The sequence below is a fragment of the Sebastes umbrosus genome, chromosome 21, assembly GCF_015220745.1.
Source record: "Sebastes umbrosus isolate fSebUmb1 chromosome 21, fSebUmb1.pri, whole genome shotgun sequence".
Lineage (NCBI taxonomy): Eukaryota > Metazoa > Chordata > Actinopteri > Perciformes > Sebastidae > Sebastes > Sebastes umbrosus.
Genome location: NC_051289.1, coordinates 19,934,796 through 19,948,968, shown reverse-complemented (window position 1 = coordinate 19,948,968; position 14,173 = coordinate 19,934,796). Strand labels below are relative to the sequence as shown.

Below are 14,173 nucleotides of genomic sequence, written 5' to 3'. Positions count from 1 at the left end.
GAGTGCCATCCTAGTTTCTTAATATTACCAACCCTTGCTTTAAAGTAAGAAAATTGTGGGAAAAAAGGCCATGAGTCCAAGGTGACACCTTAATGTCTTGTATTTTTTTCAACAAACGTCCAATCCCAAAGATATATTCAGTTTACAATATATGACAATGAAAAGCAACAAATCCTCATATTTGAGAACTAGAGAAGGTTTGGCATTTTCCACTACTTTTGCTTGAAAAATGTTTGAAACTGTTAGTTGATAATCATCTATAAATCAGTCCAGCTGTATATCAAAAACTAAAATAAATGTGGATAAAGTCATGAGATATATATACGATACTGGCATAACAGAAGAAAGATTTTGCTGTAGTAAGTACTAAACCTGTCAGATATGTTCTACAGTAAGTCACTATGGGGATATTATAGGGTTATTATGAGTAAGTGAACTAGTCCTCATGCAGTCGTGCTGATGATATAATACATCTCCTGCTGCCTTCATGAAATATAATAATGGCATAATAAACAAAAAAAAAATGTCATGTTTACGTTTGTTATTCTATAGACACTAAATTAGAACTGCTTAAAGGTACAGTGTGTAGGATTTGGTGACATCTAGTGGTGTGGTTGCAGATTGCAACCAACTGAGTACCCCTCCGGTCACTCTTTCCTTTCCAAGACGGCATTAACGTGAGCCGCCGAGTGCAAAACCGTGGTAACGCCGTTCGCCTCGCCCAGAAGCCATCCGTACCATAATAACACTACTTTAGGAGCAACGGAAATCAGACGGCGGTACCGCGGTTTTACACTCTGTGGCTTTACGTTACTGCAGTTTACAGAAGCGTTTGTGAGAACTACGGTGGCCGACGCAAAAACATGAAAATGTAAATGTTCCTTTCGAGAGCCAGCGTTTGGTTTGTCCGTTCTGGGCTACTGCAGAAACATAGCGGCCAGCTCTGTGTCTCTCCCTATGTAGATATAAACGGCTCATTCTAAGGTAACAAAAACACAACGATTCTTAGTTTCAGGTGATTATACACTGAAGAAAACATAGATATTAATATTAAATTCAATTTCTGCCGATAGATCCTCTAGATGCTGCACACTGGCCCTTTAAATAAGCCATTTCTAAGAGATATTAAGAAGGCAGCCCATTTCCTTGCTCTCAGATTTGTGTCAGTAGCTAGAAGTAAATATCAGTAGGCCTGAAGGCTGATGGATTGCAGTGGTGAACTGAAATTTGAGGGAGAAAGATGTGTCACGTACTTCATGATATCAGTAGCTGACACGCCGGTAACTGCGACAATCCACGTCGCTTATTACGTGTAATTTGCTTCAGTGTTGTTACCACCAATTTCACATGTACCACCGCTGGTCTTTTGACCAGCACATCACATTTATAGCTGTAATACTCACACCGTGGTAATAAAAATGTGCGCCGATGAAGCAGATGATGACTGTGAGTTGATATGTCCCTGTGCCGTTGCTGGACCTAGAAAGTCTGCCTCTCATCTCTTACATTTGCTGCTGATGTTTTTTGATATTAAAGCCCTCCGTCGCTGCACTAAAAATACGTCAATGATGTTCTATTGCCGTTCGGTCTTTGTGTTCAAATGTTTAAGGGTGCCGATTCCCTGTGCTGACATGACAGGAGATCATCATCATTGTGTCCTTTGGTTTTTGATGGAAACATGTAATATCAGAGTGCAGTATCATTTCCAGTCACAGTGGCTGTTGATATTTGATGCGTTGAGGGTCATTTTGAGGTATGAAGAGCATAATAATAACATCAAATACAGACGTTGCAATGTTAACAACCATCACTGCGATCTCTGAGACATATATATATATATGTATACATATATATATGTATATGTATATATATATATATATACATATACATATACATATATATATATATATATATATACATATATATACATATACATATATACATACGTATATACATATAAATATATACATATATATATATATGTATATATACATATACATATATATATTATTGGAAAACAACAACACAAAACAATGACAAATATTGTCCAGAAACCCTCACAGGTACTGCACTTAGCATAAAAAATATGCTCAAATCATAACATGGCAAACTGCAGCCCAACAGGCAACAACAGCTGTCAGTGTGCTGACTTGACTATGACTTGCCCCAAACTGCATGTAATTAAAATAAACATAAAGTGGGCATGTCAGTAAAGGGGAGACTCGTGGGTACCCATAGAATCCATTTACATTCACATATCTTGAGGTCAGAGGTCATGGGACCCCTTTGAAAATGGCCATGCCAGTTTTTCCTCGCTAAAATTTACTGTAAGTTTTGGAGCGTGGTGACATGGTTGGTACCAATGGATTCCTTAGATTTTCTAGTTTCATATGATACCAGTATCTTCATTCCAACTTTAAAACTGAGCCAGCTACAACCTAATCTAAATCTCAAATTGCGTTAATGCGTTAAAGAAAATACACAAAGCACCGTGGCTGCTAAGTTAACGCTCCCGGACGGCTGAACTGGGGACTGTATGTTGTGCTCGTACACTGCAGCAGATACACCGCTGCATGCGAGGCAAAAATCTTGTCGGTTAAGGGTTAATAATCGGTTGACAAGGGTCGGTTATCGGTTAAGAATTTTTTTCAAAATTAACATCCCTACTTTGCACATAATCGCCGCACAAGGAGTTTCCTTCGCGCTCGGTGTGAACGCAGCATAAGAGTTGTGTGTATGTGTTGAGCATGGATGCTGTGATCACGTCCAAACTGTGAGGGAGAGCTTTCCATCAGATCAGAGAATGCTCTAGTTGGAAAGCAGCTTCGGGGCACGGCTCAGCCAGCCTTGACGCATTGTTCTAAATGCTGAGGAGCTGTGTGCAGTGTGCAGTTGGTGATGGAGAAAGGTTATATCTGCATGCAGAGTAGAGTACAGTTTCATGTTCCTGCTTTTTGTCCCCATGTGATATTATTATTATTAGTGAAAAGACAGCATCATTATTGATTAAGCCGAGGGATGTACCAATAGTTTTTCTTTTCCGTTGATTTAGTAAATATATGCGATGATAAATATACAATGCAGTAAGTTTATATTTTGTCAAGAACACAATCACATTTAGAGATACTGCATGTCAGAACAAAATGTATTAAAGTACATTAGTATTGGTACCAGCCTTCAAAGTTCCACAATCCTACAGACAAACTGGTTGGTGGTTAAACAGGCAAATGGAGAAGGTGAGTGGTTGATGGTGGTTGATGGTGGTGGCGGGTGGGGGGGTGAGGGGGGGGGGGGGGGGGCACTGACCTTGATACTACAGAGCTGCATCAGCATAATGACCAGTCAACCCAAAGCAGACCAAAACCTGAGGGAAGTGGGAGGAGAAGGGCGGCGTGTTACAAACCACAGAAACACAAAGCACAGGCTGTGAATGTAGCAGGTGGGAGTAAAAAAAAACAAACACCCCAGCATCATCAGACTTTCATACTTTATCTTTGTCAGATAAAAATATGAATAATTGAGAAGAAGCAGAAGCACAGATGGACAAACAAGAGGAAGACAAAGACACAGTGACCTCCACACAGAAACATGGAGAACAATATAGATATTAGGGGTGGGGAAAAGAAATCCATTCACCTATGCATCGTGATTTTGAAATAGATTTTTTTAATGCCAGAATTGATATATATACTCCATTTGAATCTACACAGAGGTAGAAGGAAGTTGCCGCTTACCGAATCGAAACGAAAAAGTAGAAAACGGCGGAGGGTCAGCATGGATACGGCCTGCACTCACATGTTAAATCCAGCATGGTAAACACTACACATCCAGTGAAGTATGGAAACACTTTGGGTTTCACACATTGACAGGAAAAGCAGAGCTATACATCACGGCTAAAGCTGCATGCTAACTCTGTCATGGACAGGAAACGTTATCGTATTGTGGTAACGTGCGGTCAAGCCGGCCGTCACTCTCATCTCTCATCAACATCAGAGTGGCTAATGATGTTCAACTGAAAACATTCAACAACACAGAAACAAAAACAACATCTCAGTTTTCATGTGCGTCTATGGATGGTCACATGGTTCACATTGCTGCAGTGGAGAGACAAGCCTGCAAAGAAAGACAATATTAGCAGGAATATGGTGTTATGTCCTTTTTTCTTTAACCCTCTGAGACCCACAATAGACCCGTGTTTGTCTCTTTTTTAGGGGGGTACAGGGGGTCTTTAGGGGGAGATAGCAGGTCAGCAGTAGACGTCACATAGAAGTGGTGTACACCATCTGAAAGGTGGGAACCTGAAGATTAATCTGAGATACAGTTCATCACTGTGTGTCAAGTTGTTCTAGTCATAAATTAGAAATAAACATAAATGAATGAATGAATGAATTCATTAAAATAACTTGTGAAAATGTATAAGGGTTTAAACATTATGATAGAAGTATATGATCACCATTCCCATGCTCACTTATGTCTCATAAGTTGTTGCAGCAATTTTTTGTGTTGATACAATTTGTTACACAGATTTGGTGCTAAATTCAAAAAATGTTTTCCACTTAAGAATTGATTAAAATGATCAATAATCAGTCCAAAATACCACATTAACACACCAAGACCTTGAAGAACACTGCAGAAAAAGCCATGCTGTGATTTGGTATCAAAAACATTTGACATTTGGAGATTTCTGCAAGAATTGCATTTTTTGGCGACTGGATGGCGAGCACTTCTGTTCTGGAAACTGCTCAGAAACCCCCTTATTGTCAATCTAGCTAGGAAAGCCATCCATGCTGTGAATGCTTTAGGTCTGTAGTTTGTGGTTGTAAAGTTTCATGAGGCTGTGATTATCCTAGAGGTCACCATAGATCATTTGATACAGTGAGGTCAAGTTTCACGCTGAAAAGCTTGTGCAGAGCTCCTGCGAGCCGCAATGGTTTGCGGAGATCGCAGAGACCCGCAGAAATGCGCTACCCTACGATATGTTACGCGTAATCTGCCGCAGTATGTATGGTACCTGGACCAGCCCGCACAAAACACATAGGCACATGCAGGAGTATAAATCAATCAAGCCACATGACGCAACTTCCACACCTGTATCCTCTTCTTACTTCCATCTAACAAACAGCCAGCTCACCGTTCTTTTGTTTGTTTGTTTACTTTTTGGTCCAGTGAACTGATCGGGTTAACACCCAACAAAACACCGTCAAATTTCATTAAACAACACAGCTCTCGAATGTAAGAATATTTCCTGACTTCTGTCTCCAAAGAACAAACTCCTCTGTTGTTGGTGCATTCAAGGACGATCTGACATCTAAGATTTGAAAGTCAGCTGGCTGAATAGCGAACAATCAAATTCACACATGATCCTTCTCCTGGTGTCCGTACTTTCTTTTTAGCCCTTCTGTATTTTCATTATGAATATATCTCTGCAGCTGCCTTGTGACAGACTCCAGCTGTGGTCCTGTCGTAGCTATAACTAACAAAAGGAGGTGGGAAACTCAAATGCATAGACACAACGGTGTGCACAATGTGACACACATATGCAAATATGTACAGTAAGAGCACAGGCACGTACAAAAACTTTAATAAAATTCCTGTTTCACATCATGTTGAAATCCCTACAGTCCTCATTAGTCACGTACCACATTAGTATGGTGCCCAGGCTGGCTACATTAACACACATGCATAGTAATCTCCCGGGAAATATCCCCACTTGTCCTTCCTACTTGCATAATTAACCAGTATAATTGCGTTCAAGACTACATGATTATTAATTCTGCATGTGTGCAGAGCAGGGTAGGACGGGAGACACTGGAAAGTCTCTGCTTGAAATGAAATGATCCAGTAGGAAATGATCCAGTAATGATCTCCCTGATCAATCCTTCGGCTTATTGTTCACCTAAGGACGGGGATGATCTAATCACTGTCCACGTGAACCCTTGACTCTGCGGTTGCTCTCTCCTTTCCACTTCAAGTGAAAGCTGATATGCACTTTATGTGCTCGTGTGTTTCATGGAAAAGGCACTGAAAAAAAGAAAAAAACAGTGCAGTTACTTCCGTCTGATATATTGTACTGTCAGAGGCGCTGTCAAAGTTAAAGCTGAAGTAGGCGACATTGGAGCAAATATGATTAAAAAAAGTTATTTTTATAAGACTGTCGCTATATCGTGACAGTAGTAAATGAAATAGGTAACCTGAAAAAAATCATGTGCCTCTGTGTCCTCCTGTGCTCCTAACGGCATCTGAGAGATTTCACAGACAGGAGGAAAACAAGCAGTAAGAGCTGATCTGAGGACTGCTTTCCAGCTTCCGTCTATGAGAGCCGGCTGTCAATCACTCACGAACTCCGACCAAACGGTCAAACTAGGCAGCGTTGATCAAATATGACTCAATATTATGTTACGTTAATGTCTATTGTTGAGACCTCTTGAAGGAACGCCAAGCACCGGTCACATGACTGGAGCACAGCCAATAGGAACGCTCTGTCTCTGAAATGGCCTGTGATTGGTCAAAGTCTACCGTCACAGGCTAGATTTCTTAAAGCCTGAAAACAGAGCCATGAGGAGGTGCTGAAGTCTAGTTTTCTCTCAGAACACTTGAATTACAATATGCTGAAAAGTTATTATGGAATTTTTGCCCAATGATGCCAACAAATATACTGCATACTGCCACTTTAACGTGATAATAGAACGATTGCTTTAACGCCACTAATTTCTTTAACGCATTGATGCAGCTTGCGATTTTTCAAACATTTTTTTGCAGCTGTTCTTGAAAAACTACAAGTCTGGCTTTCCAAAGACTCGTTGAGTTAAACATGCATTCAAACGTAAAAAACGTACTAATACTTTATCACTCATGCCACATCCACTCCCCCTCTGTGCTTCAGTGTCTACTGTATATCTGTGCAACATACTGTACTGTAAATCAATACAAACTCTATATACAGCACTGTACTCTGTGATGAAAGCAGCCAGCAGCTTGTCCAAGTATTTATGTGTGCCCTTTCTGGAACAGACCTCTTGTTGTGATGTCTTACCAGGAACACACCAGGTTCTGTTGTTCTGTTTCAGTATTCAATTGGTGAAATGATAAACATCATTGTATGCTCGCTTATTTTCATCATCATTTTTATCAATCGTTTGGTCAATACAATGTCAAAAATTGTGAAAAATGTCCACTATAATTCCAGGGCCCAGGGTGACTAATTAAAATGGCTGTTTTGTCGACAAAATACTTAAAAACCTAAATATTAGACTGAGAAAAGTAGTCAAAGTCAACGGTAACGCAGATAATCAAGCTGTGCTTTTAAAAAAAATCCTGCCTATGTAGGACAGAAGCTGCCTAAATGAAAAATAAATGAATAAATAAAAAAATGAATTGATAAATAATGTCATTAAATATAACAAAAATAATATTAAAAAAATGTAAACATTAATTAATAGATCAAATGTGACAAAAATTGATATTTCAGTTTTAATTTGCTTCTTTATTTATTTATCTTTGTATACATTTTCTTATTTATTTACTCTTCTGTTTAATTTTCCCTTTTATTTATTTATGTATTTATTTTTATACATTTTAAATTGTATCTATTTATTTGTTAATTTTTTTTTATTTGTTCATTTATTTTGTATTTACTTTTAAATGTATGTATTTATTTATGTATTTATCCATGAATTTTTTTTGTTTTATTTCTGCATGATTTTCCCACCTTATTTATTTCCTGAAACTTATCTATTTCTGTTTTTTTTTCTTTATACATTTCTTTTTACATTTCTATATGCATTTCTGCCTCATGGCCATTTTCAAAGGGGTCCCTTGACCTCTGACCTCAAGATATGTGAATGAAAATGGGTTCTATGGGTACCCACGAGTCTCCCCTTTACAGAAATGCCCACTTTATGATAATCACATGCAGTTTGGGGCAAGTCATAGTCAAGTCAGCACACTGACACACTGACAGCTGTTGTTGCCTGTTGGACTGCAGTTTGCCATGTTATGATTTGAGCATATTTTTTATGCTAAATGCAGTACCTGTGAGGGTTTCTGGACAATATTTGTCATTGTTTTGTGTTGGTAATTGATTTCCAATAATAAATATAAACATACATTTGCATAAAGCAGCATATTTGCCCTCACCCATGTTGATAAGAGTATTAAATACTTGACAAATCTCCCTTTAAGGTACATTTTGAATGTGCGATTGATGACATTGTCATTATTCCTCCACGCCGACGACAGCCGTGGCCGGAGGCATTATTTTTTTGGGGTTGTCCATCCATCCGTTTGACCATTCTCGTGAACGCGATATCTCAGAAAAAGTGCGATTAATTTGCGATTACTCACGATTCAAAATATTTGATATTAATAATAAAAACAATCACTTGTTGTAGCCCTAGTCTCTAAGCATCTCATATCCCTTCAAAAGTGCCTGGTTTTATTGCAGAATTTGTGTTTTGGTGGATGTCAAAGGTTGTTTTGTCATGCTTCAAACTCTGTGATTAACAGAAAAGGAGTGTTGTCTACATCTGTCTGATCAGGGCCAGAAATACCACGGAGCTGCATCCTCTGAACAAGAGGCTGAGTCACTCAAGGAGTTCTCGTCAATGACAAATCGCTGCTCCTTTTAATTTTCTCAGCACCAGAACAAACATCTAATCCACAAAGATCAGGACATAATGATTTAGAAAAAAAAAACATTTACATGTGCTCAAAACTGTCTATTCCACATCTGGAAACAATGTCAAAGGTCAACCACTGTTCAGGTTTACAATGGGAGATAAACAGCGACTTGCTCAATAGCTCTGGTAGACTACTAAGCCTTTAGTGTTGTCGGAAGTGTAATATTCCTCATAGACTACCTGAGTTCACCTCTGAGACCTCTGAGCCAACCACTGCAGAGCTTCATTTACTCCAGCGGCTTCATAAACAACACCAACAAAATACCCTTCAACCACAGTTCCTCTGCTTATACTAACTAGACAATACCATCTTTAACTGGCACTAAACACAGATGCATATTCATGAGAGTGTTAAAAATAGATAGCTAGTGGGAAATCACTGGCATCTAGGAATGGGAGTTGAATATAAAACCCCTAAAAGCCAGCTCCTTTCTGTTTGCAGAATTGGATATGCTCCATTTTTTGTGTAGCTCTACAGAGTAAGAAACAAATAAAATAGCCCAAAAAAAATAATAGCAAGAAGTGTGTTGATGACAGATGGCATTTGGAAGGAAAAGCTGTTTATCTGAAACACGTTTAATTTTCTGTATATCAGTAGGTTTGTGATATTGTGGTCACCAACTGAAGGACATGATCATTTACTCACCTTCTTGACACCTTGTCAACCATCATCATCTATAAAAAGTGATATATTGCTCTTTGGAAAATACATGTTTTTTTCTGGGGGGGGTTTAAAATCTTTTATAGCAGTTGTTCTCATATTACACTTCTATCTCGTTTGTTATTGAATTATTATCTGTGATTGATTTGCATGAGACCAAAACACAGGAAAACAAAAGGGAAATGCTCCTTTCTGTTTGCAGAATTGGATATGCTCCATTTTTTTTGTAGCTCTACAGAATAAGAAACAAATAAAATAGTAAAGAAGTATAAAAAATAATAGCAAGAAGTGTGATGATGACAGATGGCATTTGGAAGGAAAAGCTGCTTATCTGGAACACATTTGTTTTTCTGTATATTATGATATTGTGGTCACCAACTGAAGGACATGATGATTTACTCACCTTCTTGACACCTTGACAACCATCATCATCTATAAAAAGTGATATATTGCTCTTTGGAAAATACATGTTTTTTTTTGTTTGTTTATCTTTTAAAGCAGTTGTTCTCATATTACACTTCCATGCTCTTGATTTGCATGAGACCAAAACACAGAGGAAAACAAAAGGGAAATGCACCCTTCTGTGTGTTGCTCCAGTATTTAAGAGGATTTTGGAGGATGGGAATCCCCCACACACAAAGAGGGAGGGAGGGGGAAGCCTCTCCTGTATAGTAGGACTCATAGTAGGACTCATAGTAGGACTCGTAGTAGGCTCCATCCCAAATCAAGAGCAAGAGCTGAAGCTGTAGCAGCCTCTATGGCCCTGACATCTCCAGCGCGCCAAACTCCATTCAGAAAATGACTTATTTTAATGTGACGTAGCTTCCTGGCAAATATGGAAAATGCCACACGGAAGATGACTCGATACTTTCACAGATTAGTATCCCTGCTTCGATTCGGCACACATTAAATCGCTCATAACAACTAATTGTTGCCATTGAATTGCCACACAGGCGGGCTGACGGTGACAGAGCGACGGGCCGCTGCTGGAGACATGATGAGGCTGCATCACCTCTTCGTTACATAGCAACAATAGAGACGAGCTTACCTGGGGTAAAATAACCTGCCGGTGGATCATTCTCCAAAAGGTAAAGGATGAGGACTGGAAGAGGTACACGCCTGTTAATTCCCAGCGAGCTCCATGTCGACGGTGAAAGGCAGGAGGAGAAACAAACAAGGGCCGAGGAGGAGCACGCTAGAGAGGCTGTAGTCACATCCTCTCCTCTGTCTCTGGACCAGTGGGAAGCTGGAGACAATACAGCACGCAGCTTCCGGTTACTGACAAAATAAGACAGCACAAAGCAGTGACGTGAAGTTTTTTTTTTTTTTTTATATACATTTTTTTTATTAAAACACATTTTGTACAAGACGACTGTGAGCTGCATAATATCCTCTCTTAAAGGGGAACAGTTAGGAAGGAAGGAAGGAAGGAAGGAAGGTAGGGAGGGAGGGAGGAAGGTAGAGAGGAAGGAAGGTAGGTAGGTAGGAAAGAAGGAAGGTATGTAGGTAGGGAGGGAGGAAGGTAGAGAGGAAGGAAGGAAGGAAGGTAGTGAGGTAGGGAGGAAAGAAGGAAGGTAGTTAGGTAGGGAGGAAAGAAGGAAGGGAGGGAGGGAGGGAGGAAAGAAGCTAGGTAGGAAGGTAGGTAGGGAGGAAAGAAGGAAGGTAGGTAGGTAGGAAAGAAGGAAGGGAGGGAGGGAGGGAGGAAAGAAGCTAGGTAGGAAGGTAGGTAGGGAGGAAAGAAGGAAGGTAGGTAGGTAGGAAAAAAGGAAGGGAGGGAGGGAGGGAGGAAAGAAGCTAGGTAGGAAGGTAGGTAGGGAGGAAAGAAGGAAGGTAGGTAGGTAGGAAAGAAGGAAGGTAGGTAGGTAGGGAGGAAAGAAGCTAGTTAAGAAGGTAGGTAGGGAGAAAGGTAGGTAGGTAGGAAAGAAGGAAGGTAGGTAGGTAGGGAGGTAGGAAAGAAGGAAGGTAGGTAGGTAGGGAGGAAAGAAGGAAGGTAGGGAGGTAGGTAGGGAGAAAGGTAGGTAGGTAGGAAAGAAGGAAGGTAGGTAGGTAGGGAGGTAGGAAAGAAGGAAGGTAGGTAGGTAGGGAGGAAAGAAGGAAGGTAGGGAGGTAGGAAAGAAGGAAGGTAGGTAGGAAGGAAAGAGGCTAGGTAGGAAGGTAGGTAGGGAGAAAGGTAGGTAGGTAGGAAAGAAGGAAGGTAGGGAGGTAGGAAAGAAGGAAGGTAGGGAGGTAGGAAAGAAGGAAGGAAGATAGGTAGGGAGGAAAGCAGGAAGGTAGGGAGGTAGGAAAGAAGGAAGGTAGGGAGGTAGGAAAGAAGGAAGGAAGATAGGTAGGTAGGGAGGAAAGAAGCTAAGTAGGGAGGAAAGAAGGAAGGTAGGTAGGTAGGAAAGAAGGAAGGTAGGTAGGTAGGGAGGTAGGTACAAGCATGTGATAAATACGCGTGCAACATCTGAAAATCTGTTTTATTATCGGTTTAGGCAATTATTTATTTATTTTTTGTTTTCCCTTCTCTGGGAATATATTTAATGTAATTCCATGTGAACACTGACGAACTTTCTGTGTGTACCACATTAATTATCTCCATCACTACAAAGAGGAACAGGGGGGGTTAGGAAACACGGGTTTAGGATAAAACTGTTTAAAACTTGTAAAACATTGATTTCTTTATAGTTGTTCTGCTTCATTGTTGTTCGATAGGTTTGCACCTCTTAATAAATACTTCTGGTTGTGGAGTTTATAATCGCTGTGGTGTATCGTATACATGAGAAGATGCTTCAAAGGTTTCTTGTTCTTTTACTAGAAAGCTGTGCAGGTTTACACTTGAATGAGTGTACAGTATGTGGTTTCTAGAAGAACAACAATGAAGCAGACATTGTCATGTTATGTCTTGGGCAGTCTAGTAGTTTCCCTGTTTCCTCTGTTTCCCTGTCCTTTTGTTTCCTGTGTGTTTTACCCTGTTAGTCTGGTCTGTCTGTTGAGAAGGAGGTGTGGCCATCTCCTCCTCCCTCTCCTGGGCGGTGGTTGCTGGAGCAGCTGACAACTATCAACTAATCAAGACACACTCTGCAGTATATCAACCCTGGTCTTCCTGCCACTCATCGCCAGATCGTTTTCGTCGCCACAGTGTGTGGTACACCTACCTGCCAGCTGCCTCCGCTTCCTGCTGCTCTTACCTGCTCACTCTCCAACCTCATTGCTTCCTCTTGGATCACAGTGGATTGGGATTACCATCTGGAGGAACACTGGAACCACATCCCCCATGCTCCTCGCTCCCCTTTAAGACTTCCAGTCTTCATTCCATCCACAACAGACTTGGAGAAACTTGCCCTGTCCACCATTTTGAAATTATTATTAATAAAAAAATATTTATTGTTACATCTTTAAAACCTGACTTGTGTGTGCTGCTTTTGGGTCCATGTTTTGTTTAACCAGAACATAACAGACATAGCAGTATAATGAACTATAACCTAACACAACATACAAATGGAATTAGCAACCGCTAATACTAGATTAGCATCTATGGTAAAGTGTGGAATTGTAAGACTCACACAATTTATATCAAATTACACACAACAGAACACTTATTAATCCCACATTTACAATGAAGGCACAAAATAAAGCATACTTACATCTTAATTGACGCACATAATCTCTTTTACAGCCAGCAAGACAACCTTCATCCCACACATATGCTATGAACTCACTGCAGTGAACTAGCACACCAGACTTCAAAGTCTAACGAGCCACTACACCACTTAACCACTCCAAGTAGCTGATTGGCTCCTGACATGCTTGTTCACATGTTGTCCAATGAAATGAAGGGGCTGCTGTGCCTGAACTCCAAGTGAACGGCAAACCTTCTTAACAATTGTACTTTTTGTGCCAATAAAAAATGTGAACATAAATAAAAAATAAAAAATAAAAAAATAAATAATCTGTTTTATTATTGGTTTTAGGCAATTGCAACTTAAAAATGCTTTTATTTTGAAGGTTCCATTTCCGGTCGCACTCGAGATGAATGTGTCGGATGGAGCTGGGTACCAAATGCCTCGCAGCCAATCAGACAACGCGCTTCCTCTCCTCGCGTGCACTGCCTCGATCCACCTACCAACCCGCATGCAGCCTAGACACGCGCGCGCTCTGGCACGCGCCCCATCACTGTGTGTCCTCTCGTGCACCGTCTTCCTTCAGAGAGCTGCAGCTGATGTGAGGAGGCAGAGCTGAGGATGAGATGCTTCCTGCTGGACAATATACCATTCACTTCAGCTTGTAGCTGGAAACGCAATGACGAAAACTGTTCTGAATCAAACATGTCGATGAATTGTGCAGCTCAAGAGCAGTTACACACTTTATACCCTACTAGTGCAGCGCCTGTTCAAAACATCACAACATCACATGATATTGATCTTCCCCAGTTATGTTGGCTTTTTTTAAGTTTTCTTTATTTCTTTATTTATTCTTTGATGTATTTATTTTTCATTAATTATTTTTTTTTAATTACATTTTTTTTAATACATTTTTCTCTCCATTTTGTTTTATCCGTATTTGATGTTATTTTGTTATGAGGAAAAAAAAAAAAAAATAGATACATAGAAAAGGGCAAAAGCCCTGAGCTATCAGCCAGGCTCACGAATTTACGAGTTCAAAACATGCCTCTTCAGAACAGGCTCAATGCGTGGCCTGGGCATGGGCAGGGGCAGAGTTTACCGGCAAGGAAAGGTAGGAAACTGCCTGGGCCCCGACTAAAAGCTGTAGATTTTTATATGATGTTTAGATAGATATGAAAAATCATGTAACTATTCTAACTCATTGTACCCAGAAATAACTTACAAAAGGC

At 40.1% G+C, this 14,173-nt stretch overlaps 1 protein-coding gene across 4 annotated transcripts in view; it reads right to left on the bottom strand.

Moving 5' to 3' along the window:
- The window catches only part of LOC119480602 (E3 ubiquitin-protein ligase HECW1), an 85,979-nt gene extending 75,243 nt beyond the window's left edge, over window positions 1-10,736 (bottom strand). For 3 of the 4 annotated variants that reach the window (XR_005204965.1, XM_037757034.1, XM_037757036.1), the window contains exon 1: window positions 10,388-10,736. Coding sequence is in view for 3 of the 4 variants with exons in the window: in XM_037757034.1 (XP_037612962.1) it covers window positions 10,388-10,417 (30 nt within the window). In the remaining variant the exon portion in view is untranslated. Of the gene's footprint in view, window positions 1-3,306; window positions 3,365-10,387 lie in introns of all 4 variants that reach the window. The other variant, XM_037757035.1, reaches the window with a different exon arrangement.
- Window positions 10,737-14,173: the final 3,437 nt, after the last annotated feature.